We start from the raw sequence: 25635 nt of genomic DNA on the forward strand, positions 1-25635 counted from the left end.
TCTTGTTACGCTATGCAGTCATTGAAAGCATAAAAAACAAGACTGTGTGGACATTTCCTTCAAAACGCTCCACGTCAAAGAGACTGTCATATGGAGTGAAGTAGGTCAGAACGAGAAAAAATATCATGTATTAACGCATATATGTGGAACCTAGAAAAAGGGTACAGACGAACCGGTTTGCAAGGCAGAAATAGAGACACAGATGTAGAGAACAAACATATGGACACCAAGCGGGGAAAGTGGTGGGGTGGTGGGGGCGGGAGGTGGGATGAACTGGGAGATTGGGATTGACATGTATACACTGATGTGGATAAATGGATGACTAATAAGAACCTGCTCTATAAAAAAATAAATAAAATTAAAAAAAAATGCTCCACGTCACTTAACCGTCCTTAGAGTGAGGATGCTTCATACCATGTGCACATTTGCTGGGCCTGCATTCCAAAAATGTTGCAAGAATACGAGCACAGCTGGGTTGCACACGACACAGCAGCTGCGTGATGTGCTGCCATTACAAATATGCAGGAAGTGGGCTTTGCGTGTGGAGCAGTCTTCCTGTCTTTCCTCAAGATTAGAAATATAGCATCAGGAAGGAGTGCTGGGTCAGCAGCTTGGGGTCAATGTGGCAATGACTAGACGCTCTGGCGCTCCTTCCTGGAGCAGGGGTGGAGAGTGGAAGCAAAGGCACGCGAGTGCCAACAACTAAGACTTCAGCACTTCAGATCTATGTTAAAGGAGTGGTCTGGGGACCTACGGTGCCGAGCCTTCTGTACCTCCCAGAGATCCCCAAACAGCATTTGGGTGGTTCCGAAGTGAGTAGCTAGTGGACTGGCCCTGCCTAGGCAGGTGTTCAGGTATGATGAGGGCCCTGACCACATGGTCAAAAAATCAGATAAGGTTTTTCCATCAACACTATCAAGAAATTTTTTTTTTTTTTTTTTTTTTTTTTTTTTTGCGGTATGCGGGCCTCTCACTGTTGTGGCCTCCCCCGTTGCGGAGCACAGGCTCCGGATGCGCAGGCCCAGCGGCCATGGCTCACGGGCCCAGCCGCTCCGCGGCATATGGGATCCTCCCAGACCGGGGCACGAACCCGTATCCCCTGCATCGGCAGGCGGACTCTCAACCACTGCGCCACCAGGGAGGCCCTATCAAGAAATTTGATTCAATCATCCAGTAAATCGAAGAGGCAACGTGAAAACAGGGCATTACTGGTGAAGAGGTCGGGGATTTCCTTATAAGGTAGCTGGTCCTATTTCCCTGGGTAAGATGACCCAGCTAAGGCTGAGCTGGAGGATGCTGACTGGTGTATGGTAATCTTCCCTGATAGGTATTGCCCCTAAGCGCAGGCTGACTTAGGTTTAGGTTAGTGGTGTGGGCTGGGCACTGGGTCAGCCTCCATTTTGTGGGTCCTGATATAGGAATAAACTTTACTGAGCTCAAATTGATGAAGCACTTCCTATGTGACAGGCGCTGTGCTAGGAAATAGCAGTGCACTGTCTCTTAATGTGGGATTTCCCTGCTATAATCCCTCCCTTCTTAGATTCCGTTAGAACCTAAGAACTATTTTGGCGAAGGCCCCTTGTTTTACGTTGGGTTCTCTCAGGAGCAGACTTTAAGCCTAGGATTTTTGTAGAAGTGAATTATTTAAGGAAGGGCCCTCAGAGGAAACCAGAAAGGGTACAGGGGAGGGAGGAGAGGAAGCCAAATAAGCCTGGGATTTCGGGTGAAGTCCCAGACTCAGCCTGATTACCTGAGGAGCTCTGCGGGGTAAAACTTCAGAGTTTGTACCACATCAGAACAAAGGAAAGGAGTTGGGCTTTTGTATACTCATATCAGGCAGCTATTGGCTATGGGCCTTCTGTGGGAGGTGTAAAACTCTCACTATTCCCAGCTGTCAGTACTAGAGACATGGCCCAAGAACCCAGTGGAAATTCTCTGAATGTTGCAGATGTAAGCCATTAGCAGCAGAGCAGACAGAGCTGGGGGCTAGTATGTAGGCAAGGCACCAACAGTGTGCACTACATCCCACCAGTGCCGGAGGTTGTAGACAGGATATAAAGAAGGGAAGAGCATCCAGAGTCTTGTCACTCACAGTGTGGTCCTCAGAACAGCAGCATCTGGTCTACGGGGGATCCATCACCAAGGAGTTTGTTGGAAATGTGGAATCTCAGGTCTCATGGAAGACCTAGCTAAACAGAATCTGAATATTAGAAGAGTTCCAGGAAATTTGTATTCATATTAATTTCTGACTCGACCCCAGAGTGTTCGAAAAAATGATTTACGGACCTCCTAAACTGGCAGGAATAAGCACCGAGACCAGAGCTGCAACATGGTGGACTTGGAAAGTTCTCAGTGTGAAGATCCCCTGGGCTGGCAGCTGAAATCACAGGAAAGAGAACGCAGTCCTTGTTGAAAGCAGGGCAGTGTCCACTTCCCTACTCTGTACTCAATCACGCCAGGCTTGCTGGTTCCAAATTCCCAGACTCTGCAGTCTCCATTACTTTACCTGGAACCCATATCTTTTTGGACATCAAGGGATGAGGGGTAAGGAGAAAGGCTGAGGAGGAAGGGCTTGGGTGCGGACATAGGAAACAGCACAATATAAAATAAGGCAAGATTTAGAGCTGACCCCACAATTTAAGCTTTTAAAAATTTAAAGGCATTTAAAAATTTTCAGGTAAATCACTTGACTCAGATTTGCCTTATTAAGGAGTCACAGCACACAACTCGTGCATGAGGAGAAATCTCTGGGGTGAAATACATTGATCACCAAAAGGCCCCCAACAGTACAAAAATATCTTTTCCACAGCATTGAACATTTCTGCCATCAGAGTCATGATGGAGTCAGTCAACTAACACAGACACGCTGAGGGAGGAAATTTGGGGAGATATTTGGTTAAAGATGGTAAAGATTATACACGCTTTTTTAATCTCGGGTCTTTCCTAAAATCACACAAGAAAATCATAAAGTTTTCTTATTGTTGCTGTTGTTGTTTTAAAGCATTAAGCTAGGGAGATAAAGAGAATTTAAGGGAATATAGCAGCAATAACTTTTTTGAGATTAAAAAGTAGACTCGTTATTGTGAGTGATAATTGACTTAGCAGAACCTAAAAAGTTGAATCCTAGAAAGTGAGCGATGGGGAAGGCTGGTACCCACAGAATGTCTCTCAGGAATTGGCAGCACCGGGTACCTTAGAAATTGAGGGTTGAGCGAAAAACAGACAAACAGAAAGGCTGGTAGTCTGTTGAAGAGCAGTTTGAAATTCAAATCCTCTCCCACACTCCACACAGCCTGCACACTGCCGCTCCCCAACCCGGTAGGAAGGTAGGTGACCCGGACTTGATTCTCTAGAGACAGTGAAACAGAGGGTGACCGCCAGATTGTGGTGCAACAGACATAGATAAGATCAGGGTTGACATAATGAAAAAGGACAAGCAAGTGAAAGTTTAAATTCTGAATTATTCAGATTCCCCTGAGCACCAGAAATCTGGTAGCCATTATCCTGCAGGCATCCAGAGATAGTAATATTGAGGATATCCCAAAGAATAGCCCAGCTCAATGATCCTACTTTCTACACTTTTCTCCCTTTTCCCCAGGTTCCCTTCTAAGCAGAGCTTGCAGTTAGCTTTTTGATGCCCCATTCTAAAACAGGAGTAGACTGGCAAGGATCCACAAAGATTTAAGGAAAGCATTTAAACTAAGAGAACAATGTCAAATGGCAAAGTGTCTTCCATGTTAGAGATGCTTCTCCTGGCACCTGTCCTGAGGGGCTGGGAAACACAACCCACAAGCTGAAAGAGTTAATGTTCCATGGAACAAACCTAGATCAGAGAGGGACAGGAGACTAGCGTAAGCGTATTGATAAATCCCTCTCTCTTTCATTTTGGTTTTTTTTTTTTTTTTTTTTTTTGTGGTACGCGGGCCTCTCACTGCTGTGGCCTCTCCCGTTGCGGAGCACAGGCTCCGGACGCGCAGGCTCAACAGCCATGGCTCATGGGCCCAGCCGCTCCGCGGCACGTGGGATCCTCCCGGACCGGGGCACGAACCCGTGTCCCCTGCATCGGCAGGCGGACTCTCAACAACTGCGCCACCAGGGAAGCCCCTCTCTTTCATTTTGAAGGACTGTTCCAAGGGGTGCTATTTCCATACAGCTTCTCTGAGATGTCCTGTATGAATGACTATCTGGCTGGGTTTTCAAGCTGTGGCCAACCAGGTAATGAGCCATTTGGTAATAGCTTTCCATCTTTCTGTGTATCTCTGTCCTTCCTCATTCCTTCTTGATGCCCTGGAATTGCATCTTGTGATAACCCTTAATCTGTAAGCTTTGCCTTAGGCTATTTTCTAGGTAGCACAAGATATTACATCTGGGTCTGGGAATGACTGCAAAGAGCAGACCATTCACTCTCTACCCACTGATTCACATGGGACGATGGAGTAGTTGAAACAATTATTTTATTGGATTAGGGTATTGCATTTTATTTTATTTCTATTATGAAAAAATTCAAATATATATAAAACTAGAGATAACAGTTTAATGAACCTCAATATACTCATCAACTAGCTTCAATTATTATCACCCTATGGCCTCTCTTGTTTCCCTGAAAACTCCACTTTCCCCCTCAACTTTGATTACTGTGAAGCAAATTCTAGGCATCATGTTGTTTTAGCCACAAATACTTTAGCACCTCTCACTAAAGGTAAGGGCTCTAGATTCATAACACAAGATCTTTTATCATAATGAAAAAATAATCATTTCTTCATAGCATCCAAAAAAACAGTTTTGCTTAAATTTCTCCAATTGACTCCTACTTTTCTCCTTTTGTAGTTGGTTAATTTAAATCAGAATTCAAATACGGCCCACAAATTGCATGAAGATATATCTCTTCTCCCTTTCAATCTAGATTTCTCTGTTTTTGTCCTTGAAATATAATTTTTGAAGGAAATTAGTGATTTGTACACATATTCTCCCATGAAATTCAATAGTTTTGCTGATTACATTCGTTCATGCTATTTCCTTTAAGCATCATTTTAACTCATGGATTTTAATATATTTGAAATGCCATTATTATTATTTTTTTCATACTCAAATTGCCTTATTTTTGGCCAGTGGGAGCTTTTTCAAGCTGGCTTGTTGGTCCTTTTCACATGACCCTAGTAGTCTTTAATGGCCTCTTTGCTTTCTGGTATGACAATTATGTTCCAGATTCATCTTGTATATTTCCTGCCCCAGATATGGAATTAATTATTTTTTTAAGTAGCCCTAGTCCTCTTTAGAGGCAAAATTTTTAGAAGTTACTATATGAGAATATCTTTCTGACTTTGAGATAGAAAGTTTTCCTTAAAAACACACAAAACACTAAGTATGTAAGAAAGTAGAGATAGATTTAATAGTGCTAAGACATCTTAAACAAAATTTTTAAAAAGGCAAATTAGAACATTTTTGCAACATATATAACTGAAAATATGTATAAAGAACTCCGATAAGTCAATAAGAGAAATACAAATAAAAACAGAAAAAAATGTCACCCTAAATTCTGCCCCACAAAAAATTTTCATGTAAGCATTTCACAGAATAGGAAATCTACATCATCATAATAGTATGAAAAAATGTTCAACCTCTTCGGCCATCAGGGAAATGCAAGTTATGACATACCATTTTTTAATAAGCTAGATATTCAAAAATTGAGAAATTTGACAATATCAAGTGCTGGAGAGGTATGTCTTAGAGATGTCTTTGTATAGTGTTGGTGAGAATATATCTTAGAAAATCACACCAGAAAACAAACACTAGAAACAAATTAAATATGTATTGACAGGAGAATGGATAATTTGTGATACTTTAATTCACTCAATGGAGCAGCAATGAAAAAGTGGACTATCCCTACGAGAAACAACCTGGATGAATAACGTAAAATGGAACAACCAAGATCCAGAAGACTGGATAGAATATGTAAAATTTTTGTAACTTATTTGGTGTTGTTTTGTACACACCATAGAGAAACTCTTGCATTTCCCGGTACATGTGAAGAGTTTCTTTACAGCAGGAGTCAGCAAACTATAGTACATGGCCCATCACCTGTTTTTTAAGTTAAATCGTATTTGAACATGGGTGAGCCCACTTGTTTATCTCTGCTTTCCCACCACAACAGCAGAGTAGTGGTGACAGAGACCACAGGCTCACAAAGACTAAAGTATTTAGAGACTCTCCAGCTCTTTAATGAGTTTGCTGACCTGTAACAGGGAAGAGCCAGATCTGACTACATGTTGGATCTGTTTCTTTTACTTTAACCATTGCTTTCTGCTGCTTTTGTTCACTAAAAAGATACTTACTGTCTATACACAATGGCTTGCCTCGGGGAACCCTGCGCCTCTGCCTGAACGTTAAACCAAAGTGCCTTTGTACATTCTGACCCTGTCCACCTGTGGATGGCTGCAAGAAAGAAGAAATTAATGGCCATTTCAGGGGACATTGGCAAACCTTATGGCCCTCTTACTGTACTTCCTCATCTCCTCCCCCTCTCTGTTCTATAAAAGAAACTGGCATCCAAACCCCATAAGATGGTTTTTTGGAGACATCAGTCTCCCATCTTCTCAGTCTGCTGGCTTTCAAAGTTGTATTTCCTGCCTCAACACCTCTTCTCTGATTTATTGGCCTGTTGTGCAGCAAGCAGAGCGAGCTTGGACTCGGTAACAGACCCCCACTCTAGAGTATATACAAGATAAGGCCAAATTTGTATAAAGCTCACACATTAGCTAAACCCCACACCCTATTATTTGGTCAGACTCTTATGTGATAGAGGCATAAAACTAAAAGAAGGGAATGATGACTAAAATTCAGAATAGTGTTTTCTTCAGGTAGGGATGGAAAGGCAAAGAATGGAAGGGGGAGGAAGCCATCGTGAATGAAAGCTAATGGCAATATTCCCATCTATGTATTAAATATTATATTAGAAATACAGCAAGTGAAAAAGACAAAAAGAAGTAATCCAAGAGAATTTCTCAGGATCGAATGACATAAGCTTCCAGGTTACAAGGGCCTACTGAATACCAGGAAAATGGATAAAAGTTAGCCCACCCCAAGGCAAATCATCGTGGAATTTCAGAGCTCTTGGAACTCATGAGTATTATTATATTTTAATTGCCTGTATCAGACATTGGAAATGCAGGATATGTGTGCAACTTTCCACATTGATGTGATAAAAAGGAAGAGGATCCTACTTCAAGATTATGATGCCATATTAGAAAGTCATGAAACATAATTTCAATATGAGTCACAGATACAGGCTAAGATGTCATGACTCCTTATCAGGAAAGTGTGATGACCAAACATTCTTCCTTGATCTTGGAGTTCTCCAAAAAATTTTTGAAATGGGCCTTATGTGCCTGTGTCGAGGCAAACAGGAATTGGTTATGGAATAAGAGTTTATAACTACTATAGAAAAGTTAAATTATTCTACCCAATCGCATGTCCTGTTAGTGTGTGAAAAGATAAAGCAGAACTTCCGTATTAAGGCAGCAAGCATGTGGGTGCAAGCTTTGAAATAACCAAGAAATATGATTAAAATAGTGTGGGAAGTGTGATAAGAAAAAATTTTTTCTTAAATCACTGAGACATACCATACTTTGGGAGATATTCATTCCTTTGACTTCAGATAAGCAAGTGCTCCAAAGGGATAGATTAAGTAACTAGAACCAAATGTCAGGAAAAAAAAAAAAAAAAGTCATCACAAGTCCAGACCTGACGGAAATCTGAGACGTCTGATCTTTGTATGAGCTCATTAGCTTACTCTCTTCAGTGTCCAATACATCGATCATTTCTTTCTTTCCATGAAACCAATAGTCTTGCCAATCCCATGTAATCTATAACCTGCATTGTGGTGTTTAATTAGCATCTTCAAAAATTCTTTTTTCCATTAAAAGTTTTACTCATTTGTCTGGAGTCAAGTGCCCAATATAAAACTTGGAAAACTGAGGCAGATGGAGTAGGCGTCTTCCCTGGTAAGTCCACTTTCTGTGGCCTTGACTCTTATCATCTTCTTTTAGCTCTTTGCCTCCTTCCTTTGCACTTGATACTTCCTCACTGCTTAGAACTCTTGGGGTCCCAGATTCGCCCAAATTCTGGAGTAGGGGAGGTATTTCCCCTGCCACAGGCCTGATGCCCTCCGTGCCTATTGCACAAGATCAAGGTGTCTGTTCCTTCGCTTACCTGCCCCTGAAGTTCCCTGAGCTCCTAGACCCAGGATCCCAACCTTCACCTCCTATCCAGTTCATGGGACTCACTCTTAACGACTCTCTGTCCTGGAAGATAAAGTTTTCTATTGTCACAGTGAAAGGGAAGAGAAGGAAACCCACACTGAGTCATTCAGTAGTGCTAGGGAAGATCAACATTGTGATACAAAAGTTTATTTTCAGTTTAATTAAAAAAAACATTAAGTAGGCGTCCCCAATGAGCACACATTATATCAAGTTTAAAAAATGAGATACCCAATTTCTCTCCCAAGAGCCTTATTGGGGAAACAAATATGTAAAGATAGCACTTTAATACAACTTCTAAGCACATAGTAGAGGTAAAAGTGATAGTAATCATTAATTTTGAGTACTTACTATGTGCTGGCTATTATGATAAAGTCTAGAGTCTTTAATGTGGGTGGAGAGGAAGGCAGGGGCCAGATAAGAGATGTGAACCCAGTTAGGGCTTTATCCTGTATTTAATGGGGACTCATTGGAGAATTTTAAGAGTCATGGCTGGGTCGTATTTACATTGTAAATACATCAAGTTATGGCTTAAAGGACAAGGCATTAGAGACAGAGATATTAGGCCAGAGATGATAAAGATCAGAGCCAGGGCAATAGTTTAGAGAAAAAAGAGAAGCGTGTCAACACAAAAAATATCTCAAAACTAAAATTAGTGAGATATGTTCAATGATAGATGTGAAAATGGATAAAAAGGAAGGAGTCAAGGATGTTGCTTTGACTTTGGCTTGACTGACTAGTAGACAGATGGGAAGCAGATGAGGAGAAACAGGTCTGGGAGAACGATGGGGAGATGATGTGTCCAGTTTTGGACACACTGAAACCAGAGTGGCCGTGGTCAGTCAAGTGGTGATGTCCATAGGAGGTTGGGTTTGGCAGTCTCAAGGTCTGGGAGAGGTCAAGCCTGGAGACAGAGTTGCAGGAGCCTTTGCTGTCTCCTTTCCCTCCTCCTCTCCAATCACCCACACATTCCATTTACATCCCCATCCATATTCCTGTCCACACATTCCATGTATTGTGACTAATAAATGGGGAAGAACTGAGCAATAATTTCCTCTCCCTCCTCCTCATTTTACACAAGTCTAAATAAGGCTATCATAATTCGAAGACAATGTAAATTCTCTGGTTCAATCTTGTCATAAAACACATCACTGTCTCACAATTCATCTAATCTTTCTTTGCCATTTCCTTCCTAGAAATTAAAGGATCCCCCTAGTCATTTTATATGAGACCAAATCTGAAGTATCTGTGTATCATGTACATATTTTAATAGTAAGTGTTAGTCAGTCTGTGGTCTTTTATCTACTCAATGAAAAAAAAATACAGAAATTCATAAAAGTGTAAAACAAACGTAATTGACGCCTTAAATGATGATGTGCTTATTTATCTTCTATGTATGTTTTATGAAGGTTAACACTGAAACGTGTTACTTTTACTAGGCATACACCATTGACCGAGATGTAGTAGGAACATGCTAGATAAAAGAGAGACTAAATTAAGGTTTTTAAGTAATATACTATATCCCTTTATCCATAAATAATCCACAAGGATAATACAGAGTTGAATGATGCACGCAATTGTGGCTACATGCGTGCAATGTTATATCATTAGATCCTTGAAGGAAGTGCGTCTTGGTTAAGAGTAGAGTTTCACCTGGTGTGCAAGGTGAGTGAATTCACGATTCACGATGCATTCTGAGGCTGTTCTGAAAATGCAGTCTCTCTTTGCATGCTTTTGTCCTGACAAGTCTTAAGAAGGTGACTGACTTTCTCAAATAGCTGAATCATGGAACACTGGATATTTGCTCCCACGTTCTACCAACCATGGCATCCATGTTGGGTTTATCACTTGGTAACAAGATACCCTGACGAGGTGTTACTCTCCCTAACAAAGCTTGTTTCATGTACAAACTATCTCACACTCATAGCTGGCCCAGGGTAACGTCTTAAAATAGGTGAGGTTTGCTTTCTGTTGTCCTGGATACTTGGACTATCCCTCTCTGTGGCCTAGGCCCAATCCCATTCAACACCTCATTCTTTTGCTTTTCCTCTTCACACACACTGAAACTCCTTCCCTGACCGCTTCTCCATCCACTCCATCAAAAGCCTCTCTGCGGGAATTTCAAAACATGTATTATTTCTCCAAGAGGCATTAACATGCTATATTTTTATTGCTAATTATAAAAGGAGATATTTATTCTCTGAGAAAGATATTTCAAGGAATATATGTTGGAGGATGTTTTAGTCAAGGTGACCCCAAATTCACACTGTAGAGGTGGCTACCTTTACATACATTTGGTGGCATACATTTGGTCCTGCTCCCACAACAACTACTCAAATTTCTAGAGTGAATCAGGCTGTCTAAACACTAAGACTAATTTGTATTAATGATCTTTGGTATAAAAACAGTGTTACAATATATTTAACTGAAAGTCATTAATAAAATAAGATTACTATGTGGAGTTGTTTCTTTTTTAACAATTTATTCTTCTTATGATTTTGTGGGTTGTCTGGGTGCTTTTTGTTCTGGTGATATGTGGTGGAGTCATTCCTGTGTCTGAGTTCAGCGGGTGTTCAAGTTGGGGAATTCTCCTCCACGTCTTTTCTCTCTCTGCATGATGTCTTATCTTTCAGGGCCATTTTTTTTTTTTTTTTTTTTTTTCTGGCCGTGCCACGCAGCATGCAGGATCTTAGTTCCCCGACCAGGGATCAAACCTGTGCCCCCTTCAGTGGAAGTGTAGAGTCCTAACCACTGGACCGCCAGGGAAGTCCCATTATATGGAGTTTTGTGTCAAAAAGGGACTTTCTTTTTGACTACAGTTACATTATGCTTTGGATAACTTCAGTGATGACATTACTACTGAGGTAGATATGATACATCTTTCTAATTTGTATATTTCCCATCTACCAGCAAATCACATAGAAAAGGTAATTACGGAAGTGTTAGTATTTGCTCATTCAAAGTGGAGAGGAGAACAGAAAGACATTACAATGCGCTGAGCATCAATAAGTCATTTAGCAAGCTTAATGCAAAACAATCAGCCCAGTGTCTATCCTAGTCACTGGGAAAGATTATCATGGTTGTGGCACTCACGGTGTTTACCATCTAGCAGGGAGATAGACACTGAATAGTTAACTGCATGGGCTATTCAATCACAGTTGGATGTGTGTTTCAAAAAAAAGTACAGTGTAGGTTATCTCCATAGAAGAATATTAGAACTTTATTCATAAAGTCGTTTTCTTACTTTGGGAATTATTTCTTCTTTATACCTAATTCAGTGCAGTGCTACTGGGAAGAAAATGAGCACCTTAATCAAATCAACTATCACACCACTTGTTAACTTATTCATATTATTTAAAATTTAGCCCTAAATTCATAGATTCATAAATTGTTTGGGGAGTTGACATTTGGTAAGCATCTGTTTCTTTCTTAAAATTTTGTTAGGTTGTTTCTAACACTCATTATACTTTAAACATTTTTAAATTATATGCAGTCAAAAGTTTTCTTTTACGGCTTCTAAAAAAAAAGAAAGAAAATGAACACCTTGATATAGATACATCGATAATGTATTTCTGATTTTAAAATTAATGCATACCTATTATAGTACATGTAAAAAAATTTTAAAGTAAGAGAAAAAATGATAAACATCTATAAAGTTATGACCCAGAGATATCACTATTTACATTTTAACATATTTCCAAGTCGAATTTCTGCACATATTTAATGCATACAGTTCATATCATACTGTATATATAATTTTATATCCTTCTTTTTTCCACTTAAGATTATCTCATACGCATTTCCTACAAGATAAGAAAACGCGAAGGTGAAACGCATTCCGTTTCATTATTCTTTACGTCCATAGAAGTGATCTGCCCTACAACTGTCGCATATACTATTTCAGGGTAACTAGTCTTATGAGAAGGCCTAATCTTATATATTTTATAATAGTTAGGAACACTTTGTAGGAGCTGTGCTTTTCTAATTGGTATCCTAGGAGGTGTCTCATCCTTTGGGTTTTTTCTTGTCTAGATTTCCCAGATTTTTCTTCTTAAAACACCATTTTTTATAAGTCACTTCCCTTCTCGAGGGTTTGCAGTAAGCTGCCTTTAGACTAGCTCTCAACTCAGTCTGGAATTAGAGACCCCTCTGTAAAATGCTATCATCTTTCCTCTCTCCGTCCCCTAGACACCGACTGCTCCAGGCAGATCTCAGACAGCCAGTCAGTGTGCTTCCCACTTTGTAATTTTAGTGCCTTCGCTTTTCAATCGTCAATTTTTCATTTATCTCAACCCTTTCCTTGAGGTCCTAACACACATTTTCAATCCTTTCCCCTCTTCCCTATGACACTTCCTACCTTTGGCACCATTCAATTTAGCTCTGAATCGTTTATTGCCTTTTACAACTTCCTCTAATTGTTTGATGTGTGAATGTCTTTTCTTCAGATGCTGAGCTCATAAAATTGCTCTATTCAAGGCCAGGGCAGCAACTCCCACACCTGGGCACTCTGTTACAACAGCTAACACTATGGAGCACTTGCCATATGAAGGATAATATGCTAAGTACTTGGCAGACATTATCTCAGCCATTCTTCACAGAAGTCTGTGTCTTTTAGGAATGCTTTTGGCTGTAAATGACAGAGGACCCAATCTGTCTAACAATGCCTAAACAATACAGATTTATTTATTATCTAATGTAATTATAACAACAGGAGCAAAAATTGGAGGTAGGTGGTATCCAGCACTGGCTTAGCAACTCTCTGATATCTGGACTCTGGTTTGGCATCTCTGCAAGTCTTTTCGGCTTCCCGCACGGGTGTGATATGGCTGTAGCATTTCCTGGCATCACATCCTCACACAGCCCTGCTCAAAGTCGGGTAGGAGGGGGTGGTGTAGGATAGGAAGTTCTCTTTCCATATCTCCTCTTACCAGGAAGGAAAAATTTCCCCAAACATTTCCCAGCAGACTTCTCCCACATCTCACTGACCAGAACTGGGCTATCTATCCACCCCCTAGACCAGCAACGAGGTCCTTCTTTCCAAGATCAAGAAATCTCTGAATAATACTAAAAATCAGGATGAAGGACAGCAAAAATGGATTGCTCCTGCACAGGCAACAAACAGTACCAGCCACACAGCATATTAGGAAATTAAAGCTCAGAGAAGCTGAGGAATTTGTGCAAGATTATACAACTAGTAAATGGCAGAAAGAGGTTTCAAATCAGACCTCTCTGAGTCTCTCAGAATCCACATCTTTTGCTCACCACACTTTAAAGTCTTTCTAGAGAGTTTTCGAATCTTATTCATCAAAAAATATTTAGTACCCACTTGATGCTCAGCACTGTTCTTGCTACTAAAAGGGAATTAAGTATACAGTATCATCTAGTTAGTGATAGAAGCCCAACCTGGATGAAACAGCTAGAACACATACAATTTATTAATTAATTAATAATCATACAATATTATGTTGCAAGTTCAACTCTAAGTGGGGCGGTTCTACGTAGCAGGAGTTCACTGAGGTTTGTAGAAGTCAGACTGGATTTCATGGATGCTATGGGGTGTGAATCAAACCTCACAGATTTGGATCAGTGGGGATAAGGGTGGCTAAAGTTCTAGGTATGTTCACTACTGGCTTAGCAGACTGCTGTGCTGCCTATGTGTGGTTGAAAAATGGTTGAATAAATTGGTTACATTGCCAGAGGGGGCCCTCCAGCGGACTGAGACCGAAAAGGGAGAGAGACCTAGACCACAAAGCAATAGCATCTACTGAACTCACTGAGACAGAGAACTGGCTGAGTGCCAAGGGATGTGAAAACTTATAAAAGGGTCAGTGGCTGCCTGAAAGGTTTCTTTGGTCTAACGGAGGAAGCTAGGAGTTGAAAGGTCACTGTTGAGGTGGAATTCCAGCTCTTTTTCTTTATGTGACCTGAGATCTTCCAGAAATTAATAAATCGAATAATTTGGCTTTTGACTGCCACATACATATTCTGAAGAACGCACCTATCTCATTGTCCCTTTAATAATAATGAGGGGTTTGGGGTAAGTCAACTCACTCCTTCTTGACCAGAGACTCATGTTAACAAGACGAGGTAAGGATAAATCTGGCTCATGGACCAGGGTCAAACTAAGATGCCCACACAGGGCTCAGACCCACAGGCTTGGTTTTGCAGACACTCCAGATTGTCAACTCAGCTCTTCACGCATAGACATGGAGCTCGCCACACCAGCCGAGAAGAAGCGTGGTGCCTTTACTTCTTTTCATCCCTATCCCTATGAGGATCTGCTATGCATAAAAGTAAAGTGTGCAACTAGAGATTATCATACTAAGTGAAGTAAGTCATAAAGAGAAAGACAAATACCATATGATATCACTTATATGTGGAATCTAAAATATGACACAAATGAACCTGTCCTATTAAAGAGAAACAGACTCACAGACATAGAGAACAGACTTGTGGTTGCTAAGGGGAAGTGGGGAGGGAGAGGGATCGACTGGGAATTTGGGGTTGGTAGATGCAAACTATTACACTGAGAATGGATAAACAACAAGGTCCTACTCTATAGCACAGGGAACTATATCCAATCTCCTGGGATAAACCATAATGGCAAAGAATATTAAAAAAAGAATGTGTGTATGAGTAAAACTGAGTCACTTTGCTGCACAGCAGAGACTGGCAGAACATTGTAAATCAACTATACTTCAATAAAAAAAAGTAAAGTGTAGAGAAGCCATCTTTACAATGTGTTGCAAACACTTTTCAATAAGCTCTAACAATATGAACATTTTCAGACTCAGATTCTATTTCATTATGCACATCTTTTATCTGTTTTTGCTCCTCAAATTCCTTTGGTTGTATCTAAAAATCTAGTGAATTTTCTGAATCATGTTTTCGACATCACAAATTCCACTTCACACCTATAATTTATAGAGTTAAAAATCAACTTAAGTACACAGTGGATTTTCATTGTTTAAACATAAGATCTATGTTCTAAAGAAGGGCAAACGAGAAGTTCTTTGGGTGTGGTTTGTGACAGGATATTAGGGTGGAACCCAGAATTACATAGGAAATTATAGCTTGAGAAAATGTAAGACGGTTTAAACTAGAGAATTTATAAGGAAGAAAAGTGGTATTTTTTTTTTCTTTCCATTCCCAAAGCGTTGCTTGGGGGCTGCCTAGATTCAAAAGAGAAAGGATTCCATTGCTTTTAAGTATTGCAAAGAGCTCCCAGGCCACCCTTGTCAAAAGATAGAAGGACATTGCAGAATTTGGTACTATGAGAACAAGAACAGACAGGAGCTGACAGGTTTTAGCTAATTTTGACAGCCATGTGTAGATATTGCCAAATTCTTAAGTTTCTGGATGACGTCATCCTCCCAACAAATTTCTTAAATGATGCCTTAGCAAACAAGCAATTCTATCCTAATGATGCCTTTCTGAGTAAAATGTTGAGTCACTCAAAGGATACAGATTAGAAAGAGAGAGAGAAGAAAATGCTCTGTGGGAGGGGCAGAGCTTTATAAAAACCAGTCATTGCCATGACTGAACTCTTAACAACTCTCAGAGGACCGTTTCTTGTCAGACAGAGAATAACCAGGTATTTCAGTCATTTCCATGTCTATCTCTATGAAAGATGGTTTTATTTTGCACACTGGTATTATTAATATAATGAAAATTAAAATGTGGGATGTTTTAAGAAGATGGGTAAAATTTACTGGTGTTTTCTTGTTTGTTTGAGAATATTTTAGTTCTAGATTTGAATTAAATTTATAGCAAGACCTAATCTTCAATCTCAGAGGCCAGCAAAGGCCTATGTAACATTCATCAAACCAAAAGGTACATTTAGGTTGTGATGTCAATTTTACCAAACAGCTTAGAATGTGTATATTCTTTACTAGTTAGTGTTTGGCACTGAATTTGATGAGAATAGCTAGACCAATTAAAATATATTAATTTAGCAACTGAAAGTAATCTACAAATTGTGTATACATATAATAAAGGAAAAAAGATGACTCAGTTTTTAATCTGAAACAATCAGAAATTAAGCAGGAAGCTGGGTTGGGTCAGTTCAATACCAAAATACCTTTATTGAATTTAGTTCAATAATCAGTCAATCTAGTGAAAGAGGAAAAATCAGCCAAATTAGTTGCTGGATTGACTGAAGTAATAGTTCAGTAATAGTAATAAATCATTTAATACCCCATAGACAAACAATTATTCATTATGAAAGTCATCAAATATCAGAAAATGTCTTTAGTTTTGTGGGGGGAGAATTTGGTAATTTGAAAGGGAAATTTCCTTGAAGTTACTGTCTTCTCTGTGTTCTCATTAATTTTTGTGGTCAATTTCAGAATATTTGCACTGTGCCGTTGCAAAAACAATTATTTAAAATGCGACAGCAAACTGAAATCTAACCTTCGATGCCAGCGAGCAGAGGGACTGTTGTAGTGGCTCTGGCGGCACCTCCCAAGTTCTTGGTCACCTGTGCCAAGTTTCAGTGGCACATCTGTCAACTTGTTTTACAGGAATGGACACAGACATCGTGGGGCCCAGGCCCACATATGCTTTTCATCTGTTCGTTCTTCTAAAGAGAATATTCAACGTTGATTAGGAATATAACCTCCAGAAGCTGATAAAGTTGTGTAACTCTGGCGTTAAGAAATGCACGACACGTGCTCCCTAAGAGGTTATGCTATCTGATGGCACTCAGTGATTCAGCTGTACATGGTCTTAGGCAGACTCTCACCTAAATGTAAGGTGTGGATTTGTGAGAGACTCAGAAGACACTATATATATATATATATATATATATATATATATATATATATATATATTCATGGATTTCTAAAAATATAAACTTCTCAAACCTTATTTGAAAGGTCTGTAGGAAAAGCGCTAGAGTTGGAATCAGAAGGCTGAGATTCAATCTAGGCTTTGAAACCAGCTGTGCAACCAACATCGTCATATTTTCATTGGTGTAAGAGGAATTACTAGGTTGAGTGGGCAAGTAATTATGCAAGTTAAATAAAGCAGTGAGGCTGAAGGAATGTGGTAACTGCAATACAGACAACACCTATTATTTTTTATGTTAAATGCTGTTCATTGTACCTATCTTAAAGATAAAATTTAGACTACTTTTAAAAGAAGTACATGCATCTGGCATGATCTAATTCTGTCCTAATTCACTTTTTTTTCTTTATACAGTCAACTGAAATCCTAATGTGGCAGTAAAAGCCCTCTCTGATAGCTTGTCTTGACACTTAAAGTTTGTTAGTGTCAAAGTGACAGACTATGGCGGTCGTTTTAAAGAATTAGGTATAGGAGAGGCCTACATTTATTTTTCTGGCTCTGATCCCTTATTTATTTTTTCACACAATAGAGAAATATTTATTTATATTATTCTCAGTTTGTTTCTGAAATGTTACTGAGATAATTTACAAAAAAGGATCTACCCAGGACTAACTCACCATAAAGATGATTTTAAACTGTAGAAGGAAGAGAAAACAAATTTCTGAGCCACCCAAGGTAATCTAATCTCAGTGATGAAGCAAGAGAAAAAAATAGTGATTTTATTTTTTTAACTTAATAAGCCTTCTAGGAGTATTACAAACTTGCTTCCTTCCTCTTTTTATTTCCTCTTTCTAGCATTTCTCGAACTAGTAATTGGCCTAAACTCTTACACACAGCAGTGAAGTTAAACATCAGCAGGTAAAGCAGCGAGCGACATTGGATAGAGTGGGCTTCTGAAGCAGACCTGGGCTTGAATCCCTGCACCATTACATACAAACTCTGTGACCTTATACAAGTTGCTTACCCTCTCTGGGCATCAGGATGTAACCTATACAGTAAAGATCCTAAGATCTACCTCATACAGATCCCATGAATATTAAATATTAAAGGAGACAAGAAGACATGAGAGAGTTTTGGGGATAAGTTTTACTTAATTTACTATTTTGTCTTGAAAAAATACAATTGAGTGGTACTTCCCATAAGAAATTTTGATGCAAATTGCAATCACTTTCTTCAAAAGAAATGTTGGTGAACCAAGTGTTCACATAAAATACCCATGGATTAGGGAGATGTGAGCCGTGGAGTCCCTGCTGAGTGAGCCCAAGCCTAAAGAGCTGCAGGACATGCCTCATGGGGCATGGGGCAGCTCCCCAGCCACTGTCACAAGAAGGTTTCCTGTGGGATGATGAGTGTCAGCGTCGCTTGGTATATTTATAGATTGTGGTAATTGCAGGTGTGTTTTAAGCTGTTACAAAAGCATAAGATACAGTTTGTTGGCCAGAATCAACAGGTGTGTCGAAGCATTTGGCTGCATGCGGAGACTTAGGTCATGGAGGGCGTGTCTGTTATTTATCTTCAGATGGTGGATGGGGTGTGTGTGTGTGTGTGTGTGTGTGTGTGTGTATGTGTTCCATAGCCCCGGGACCACCCCTGCAATGGGACCTGGCATTGACTTCCCTACTAGGGATGGTGGGAGAAGGGGGCCTTTCCAGCTCTCCCAGTAATGAACTGCTCAGCTCAGGGGGTGCTTTGGTAGAAAGGCTATGGTGTGTGTGAGTGGAGGGGTGCAGGTATGCGAGGTAGGGCTGTGTAAAAATGCCCACTCTCAAACAGTGAGTCTAGGTCACTTCTAGAAGCAAGGAATTTGAAAGAAGTATGACCATCTCCATTGGTGTCAACCAGAGTATATATGCGCGTGGCATACATTTGAATATGCACGTATTTGCCTGTGGGGGGTGTGTGTGTGTGTGTGTGTGGTGTGTATCTGTGGGTACAACACAGAGGCAGAGAACATGACCCTGGAGGCTGGCTACCCACCTACCACCTTCAATTACCAGTCCTGCCCCTTATAGTCGAGTGACACTGGTCACTTTTCTTCTTCTCTCTGGGCAGTAGTTTCTTCCTTTGTAAAACAGGAATAGCAATGCCTTCCTCATAGGGTTTCCATAAAGATTAACTGGTTAGTACAGGTGAGATGTTTAAAACAGCATCTGTTGTACAGTAAGGTTTCGATAAAGGCTATTTATCGTTATTGCTGTTATTATCATTATTTTGACGCGGAGTGTCACTACTCATCACGTGACTGTTCCCTCTACCTCAGGATTGGCTACATCATTTGCAGTAGCCAGTGCAAAGGAAAATGCAGGGCCCTTTGTTTAAAACTATTAAGAATCGCAAGGTTGCGGTAGCCGTGCATCGTACTGAGTGTGGGACCCTTTGTAGCTGCACAGGTCCCAGGATCACGATGACGCTGTCCCTGCTCTACCTCATGCTCTTGGATGAAAGGAGACTAGAGAGGGAACCCCTGCCCCGTGCAGGGTACAGCCTGTGCTGCTCTGCTGACATCACTCAGAATGCTGAGTCATCTTTTAGAGCTGTTTCCTTTTTTCCCCTCACTTCCCTTCTAGGTTGAAACAATGGAAGAACTTTACAAGGCAAACACAATCTTTGCCCTCAGTTTCTTCAGCCATCTGGCAAATACAAGTGCTGCCACCCAGAATCTCTTCTTCTCTCCATGGAGCATCTCCTCCACCATGGCCATGATCTACCTGGGTGCCAGGGGCAACACTGCAGACCAGATGGCCAAAGTGAGTTTCTGTTAAAGTTCCAAATTAGAACAGAACGATTCCTGAACTGAATTGTAGAGTTGCTCTGATTACATGCCTGAGACATCTCGACTCTAACAAGGTCAGCAATCATCACAAGCCATTACAACACAAGTTCCTTAGATTCAAATCTATAAAACAGCCAAACCACAAACACCCTCAGTGGTAGATATAGCAGAAAGCATACCAGAATTTCTTATCCTGCAAGGTTAGAAAGGGTTAATAGTGACAACGTCTTATATTTGATAGTATAATGCTTATATTTTTCAAAGTACTTGCAAGCTTTATCTCTATTGGTTTTAAGACAAGTGTCATTTAACATAGTGGGGAGAGTGGCGATGGGAATGAAGCACTTTTCCCAGGGCTTCTTCTGGTTTCTGCCCTCCTAGCTCAGCTTCCTTCCATTCATGTAAAGAATTCCTTCTAGTGGTTTTAAGAGAGTGTCACCAAGGGAAAAAATATCCCAGACCCGTGATCTCCGCACTCTGGGAGATGCACAGAGAGCAGTGTGACTTCAGAGGACCTCAGCCAACATTCTCAACCCCATGAGTTCATGTCAACAACATGGGGCTGACATCATGGCCAGTCCTCAAAGTCAAGGTGGACAGGGTGTGGGACAGCATTGTGAGCTATTTCTGTTAAGGCCACTGGCTTCCTTCCTTGGTGAAGGAAGCTGACACCAGCTCAGTCAGGGGACCCTTTCACTAAGTCTGGGGCCATGGAAATATATCGAAGTACTACAACTGTACATGGCAATGGTCCTATGGGATGAATTCAGCACCATTAAAATTCACATGATCCTGTATTTCCCGGGTCAGTGACCAGACCAAGTAATATATAATTAAAATTCTTTCCTATTCCCGTATGTACAAACATTAAAATTGAATGCTTTAAGTACAGGCTCTGGTTTCTCACAAACACTGGATTCTGTTTTCAGCCACACCAAAATGCTGCTGGCTACTTTTGACTTTCCCAGGAGAATTGCACCTGCGTGTGTGTATATAGATAGATGGATATCTCCTTCCAGGTACACGGTGACCCATTTAAGATGGGTCTTGTTTGGAGTGGCTCACAGGGGGTGTTGGCCTATCTCACTGCAGCAGGAAAAGGGATGGAAGTGTCACTCCCTGAGTTTGTGGCAGTTTAAACATCAAGACTTACAAGAAAACCCAGTTGCTCAGGTCTGAGAGCAGCAACATTTTGCAAAACTCCTTCCCTCTATTTTCTTTGCCTTGAAAAGAATAAGTGCAGTGAACTCTATTAAAAACTTTAGAAAACGTCAGGGTCTTCATTTTTTAGATGTAAAGGCATCAGAAGCAATATTTCTTTGAGGACAAATGCCAAATGAAGTGCTCTAGGTACGTAAAGTAAAAAATGTGATTTTGATACGAAAGGAAAATTAACTTATTGGTCACTCGGCACAACACAGCTTTTCTGTGTCTGGCAGGTGCTTTCAGCACATGGGACAAGGGGTTTATATAGTTTTCTTGTAACTGTGCTGCATGGGCAGATTTTAAAATTCAAAGGCAAATTTGGTTAATTCCCTACTAAAAAAGAGGAGAAGCTCTTTGGTTGGAGGAGGAAGCACGGATTTGGGGGGCAGACCTGCCTGTGTTTGGGTGGTGACTTTGCCATTTACCAGGTGTGTGAGGGAAGGCATTTCAACTCTCTGAGCCTCAGTTTTCTTATTTTTAAAAGGAGAATGAAAATGCGTAACCGGCAAGATGGGTGTGAAGATTAGAGAGAATAGGAGAAGCACGTGGTGGAACTAAAAGTTATCATAGCTGACACAGTGCCCTAGCCAGGCACCTTTCTAAGAACGTTTTAGAGTTTACCCACAGAATACAAAATCCTGTGAGGTAGGTGCTCTGATTACCATAGTCCTTTTATAGAAATGAGAAATTTAGGGCAAGAAGAGGCCACACAGTTGGGAATTGATACAGTTGGTAAAGGTGACATAGTTGTAATGGAATAAAGTAATGAGTAGAAGGGATAAACTCCTACAGAGCACAGGCGATGTGAGATCAGCAGTTGTATTTTTGCCAGTTCTTCTCTTTAGTGTAAGGCCGCGGACCTGCCCAGGCCAAGCCGCCTCTCTGGGCAGGGTGCATCCCTCAGCATGGCCCCGGGTCACCTCACATCCCCCGCTCCTGCAGGGACTCTCGCAGTGACTCAGGAGGCCTTTAGTGCTAGCCCCGAGCCCCCATCAATTTCCTTAAAAGGGAGGACAACCGGAGAAGCTGTTACATGAAATATTCTTCCCTTACATGGCGGCAGAGTCAGACCACTTCTTTACAAGGAGTATTAGGTAAGACTTATAACGTGTGATCTGAAGAGCAGAGAGAGACCCCACAAATCCTAACACCTCTCCTTCCAGCCTAGAAGTTCACCACCTGCTGGACAAACCTGCCTTTCCTTCCTTAGCAGAACGTCTACCATGGATCCATTTACCAATAAGCTTCTCCTCACCTGGGACCCCACGGGGTTGGGACCCAAAGGATGTTGGAGGTGGGAGTGGGTGGGTAGCAGGGCCAGGCTCGGGGGTGCTGAGACTGGCTGAGCCAGGCTGGGAAGGCTACAGTTTGGGGGAGGGGACCTGAGGCCCCTCCCGGGGCCAGTGTGCACCTACCAGCTTCAATGTTATCTGGATCTGCCACTTACAACATAAAGAGATTCATACTGTCATCTTACCTCTGCCACTTGCCCCCCACATGGACAGATGTGTGGGATTTCTTTATGTGTAAATAAGGTATGTGCAAGTATTTCAGGTGATCCCTGTAATATTGAGTGACCTGCTTTTATGTTGAAGCTAGCTGTGGCTTGTAGTTTTTGACAGGTTAGAAGTGTGCAATATATAAGGCCACTGAAGAGAGAGATACAAGGTTGGGAGTTAACCTTATTGCTTCCTTCAAACTACTGGCATGTTTTCAAGGCAACTTATGGGTTGGGTTATAATTTAGATAATTTAGAGGTTATAAATCATCTCATCATAACAATATGCTGTCAAAATGGCCAGCATATCAATTAGTATAAAATAGTTTGTGCTGAGTCCTGTGAAGGAAATTTCCGCTGGCTGACACACGCTACGTATGAAGAGCATCTATGCTTGTTGCCATACACAAAGGCAGGAAACGAGACGTAGGGCCACTAAGAGGTACTTGATAGCCATTGGTTTAAAAGTTAAGTAATGTAGCAGAAAAATGTACCCAATTCTCTGGAATTCCAATTGTAGGTGCTTCAGTTTAACAAAGTTGGAGACCACAAAGTCACTCCAGACACCCAAGAGATCTTCACCAGTTGTCAATTCACACAGAAGATCCAGAAGGGCACTTATCCTGATGCTATTTTGCAGGTATCTGATTCATCCATTTCTATTTCTTTTGTAGTTTATTTCCAGAATATTCTTGTCTTAAAATCACAGTATTAGACAGGGAAGGAACCTAGTACAACTTCCCTCATTCATAGAAAGAAAACTAAGGCTCACAGTCCTTGAGTAAATATCCTACTCTGATAAGTAAGGGCAGAGCCCGGGTAGAATCCAGACTTCACGACTTCCAGGCCAAGACTATTTCTAAATTCTATCACCCCGCTCTGCCATTCGTTGGGTATGTATAATTTATTCTAATGCCATTGTAGAGACTCCTAGAATACACATGCATAGATGCAGATTTCCAGAGTAAGGGGTGACAAGTAATTGAGGAATGGAGAAGGCCAGGCTTGGTGACTTCATGAAAGGTCACTGACCCTCGAATATCCTTTATGTCCTCCCCTTCTATCTCCTATGATCTATCTATCTATCTATCATCTATCAATCTATCTATCTATCATCTATCTATCTATCTATCTATCTAATCTCTTCAGCTAATCTATCTCACGTAGTCATTTCTTTTCCCAATACTCCATTTCCTTAAACATCACATCCAGCTACATTGTAGGAGCTGGGCGTAGATGCGCTCCTATGGGTAAACAACTTCCACAATCACACTCCTAAGTCAGGTTATGGGGAGATACCCCACATAGCTTTCTTCTTGGGAATGCTGATGCTCCATCTGCCTGTCAGCCAGGGAATTATGGACTTAGGAGGGGAAAAGGGCCCCTTCAACATGGAGATTCTGCCAGGTCTGAATGGACGGCTGGCGGTCCATCTGCAGGGCTCTGACCTCTGCTTCACCCAGGCGCTGCTGTGACTAAGCCCTGTGTGTGTCATCCTGCTTACAAACTTCAGGTTGGGGATTGGAATTTCCCTCAATTTCCTGCTTTCTAAACCCCAGATTTTCCACTCACAGACTACCCCTTAATTATAAAATGGTACTTGCAGAAGTTATATGAACTTTTTAAAGAACGCTTCTAAGGCAACATTTTAATATAACAAAAATTGCTTACCGACTTTGTAGTTTAGGAAACTGTAGAAGGAGCCTGACTTTCTTCTAGGATCTTGGTTACTTCACGGTTAAATCCAATCCATAGGCACAGTAAAATCTGAAACAAATAAAAAAATTATCTGATTATCCATATCAAGAGTATTTCCTCAGAGATTCCTCTAAAGTGCCAGAAAAAAGTATATTTTAATACAGCATTTTATTGACGTACTGGAAAAAATACCACTGCTTAAGAAATATCTTGTTTAGGAGTCTTGAGTTATATAAAGAGAATCTCTCCTTTCTGTTTAAGGCAAAAGCTGTAGACACAATCCATTCATCCTTCCGTTCTCTCAGCTCCGCCCTGAACACGTCCACAGGGGAGTATTTATTGGAAAGTGCCAATAAGCTGTTTGGCGATAAGTCTTCAAGATTCAAGGAAGTAAGTGAAACCTGCGATTTAAATGGCAGGGCCCCAAACTTACAAGGAGGTCAGTTTTAAAGCTGTTCTCTCTTATTCATGCTGAGAGAGTCAGAATTTCACATGGGTTCCCTTAGACCCCCTAAGGCCACTGGACACTATCCAATGCAGCTATCCCTATGCTCCCTCTGTGGGTGCTTTCTCGCCCTGCTGCAAAATTCCCACCTGTAAGTCATAAGTCAGGAAGTGCACAGCTGATTTCCAGAGCCTCTATCCCCACACCCAACTTCTCCCCTTGTACCCAGTGGTCATAATGCAAAGCATGCAGGAGAGCAAATAGAATTGGGACTGGAGTTGGGGGTGGAGGTCAAGAGAACACATATCATCAGCCCCCCTAGCCAACCTCCACCCCTACCCCTACCTCAGGCTCCCCAGTCCTGACAGGAAGCCTGTAATTTATAATTACACCAAGGCTTGTTCAGTATATATTCTACGTAAACTTCGTCTTTTTTTTTTTTTTTTTTTTTTTTTTTTGCTTTAAAGGGATACATGCAGCTCTCCAAGAAATATTACTCTACAGAACCCCAGGCAGTTGACTTCCTAGAATGTGCAGAAGACGTCAGAAAAAAGATTAATTCCTGGGTGAAGACTCAAACCAAAGGTAAAACCAAGGAAGTAGTTTCTGCTCTTCTTTCTACTTAGAAAGCTCATGTATTTTTTAAAAAACCATCCTTGAACTTAACCCTTACTCCCAACCTTAGTTATTTTGCTTAATGTAACCTGATTCTTGTTGAGCCACGTGGTGTTTTAAGTGAGAAAAAAATAATTGAGGTCTACTAATAGAAGACATATATTCAGTACTTAAATAATCTGATTTTGGATATTACCTTAGAATAGAATATAAGAGGAGACAGCTCTTTTCTAACATAGGAAATATCAGTATTGAAATAATTGTGACTCTGTGTCTACTGTGGACAAAAACGAAGAAA

The 25635-nt window shown here is 40.8% G+C and overlaps 2 protein-coding genes across 6 annotated transcripts in view; one reads left to right on the forward strand and one right to left on the reverse strand.

Moving 5' to 3' along the window:
• The window catches only part of SERPINB3 (serpin family B member 3), an 80491-nt gene that overhangs the window by 24723 nt on the left and 30133 nt on the right, over positions 1-25635 (reverse strand). Inside the window, exons 3-7 of one of the 5 annotated variants that reach the window (XM_082640228.1) lie at positions 24251-24346; positions 7620-7688; positions 6333-6432; positions 2287-2377; positions 2093-2185 (exon numbers count right to left, since the gene is read on the reverse strand). The gene's annotated coding sequence lies outside the window, so the exon portion shown is untranslated. The remainder of the gene's footprint in view (positions 1-2092; positions 2186-2286; positions 2378-6332; positions 6433-7619; positions 7689-24250; positions 24347-25635) is intronic. The other 4 variants (XM_082640229.1, XM_082640230.1, XM_082640227.1 and 1 more) reach the window with 4 other exon arrangements.
• Positions 15743-25635, forward strand: part of LOC309814619 (uncharacterized protein) — a 55474-nt gene continuing 45581 nt past the window's right edge. Inside the window, exons 1-5 of the mRNA XM_082640612.1 lie at positions 15743-15849; positions 19670-19849; positions 23100-23219; positions 24539-24667; positions 25190-25307. Coding sequence (XP_082496738.1) covers positions 19679-19849; positions 23100-23219; positions 24539-24667; positions 25190-25307 — 538 coding nt within the window. The 5' untranslated portion in view covers positions 15743-15849; positions 19670-19678. The remainder of the gene's footprint in view (positions 15850-19669; positions 19850-23099; positions 23220-24538; positions 24668-25189; positions 25308-25635) is intronic.

Source organism: Mesoplodon mirus, assembly GCF_964341445.2.
Source record: "Mesoplodon mirus genome assembly, chromosome: 13".
NCBI classification, from domain to species: domain Eukaryota; kingdom Metazoa; phylum Chordata; class Mammalia; order Artiodactyla; family Ziphiidae; genus Mesoplodon; species Mesoplodon mirus.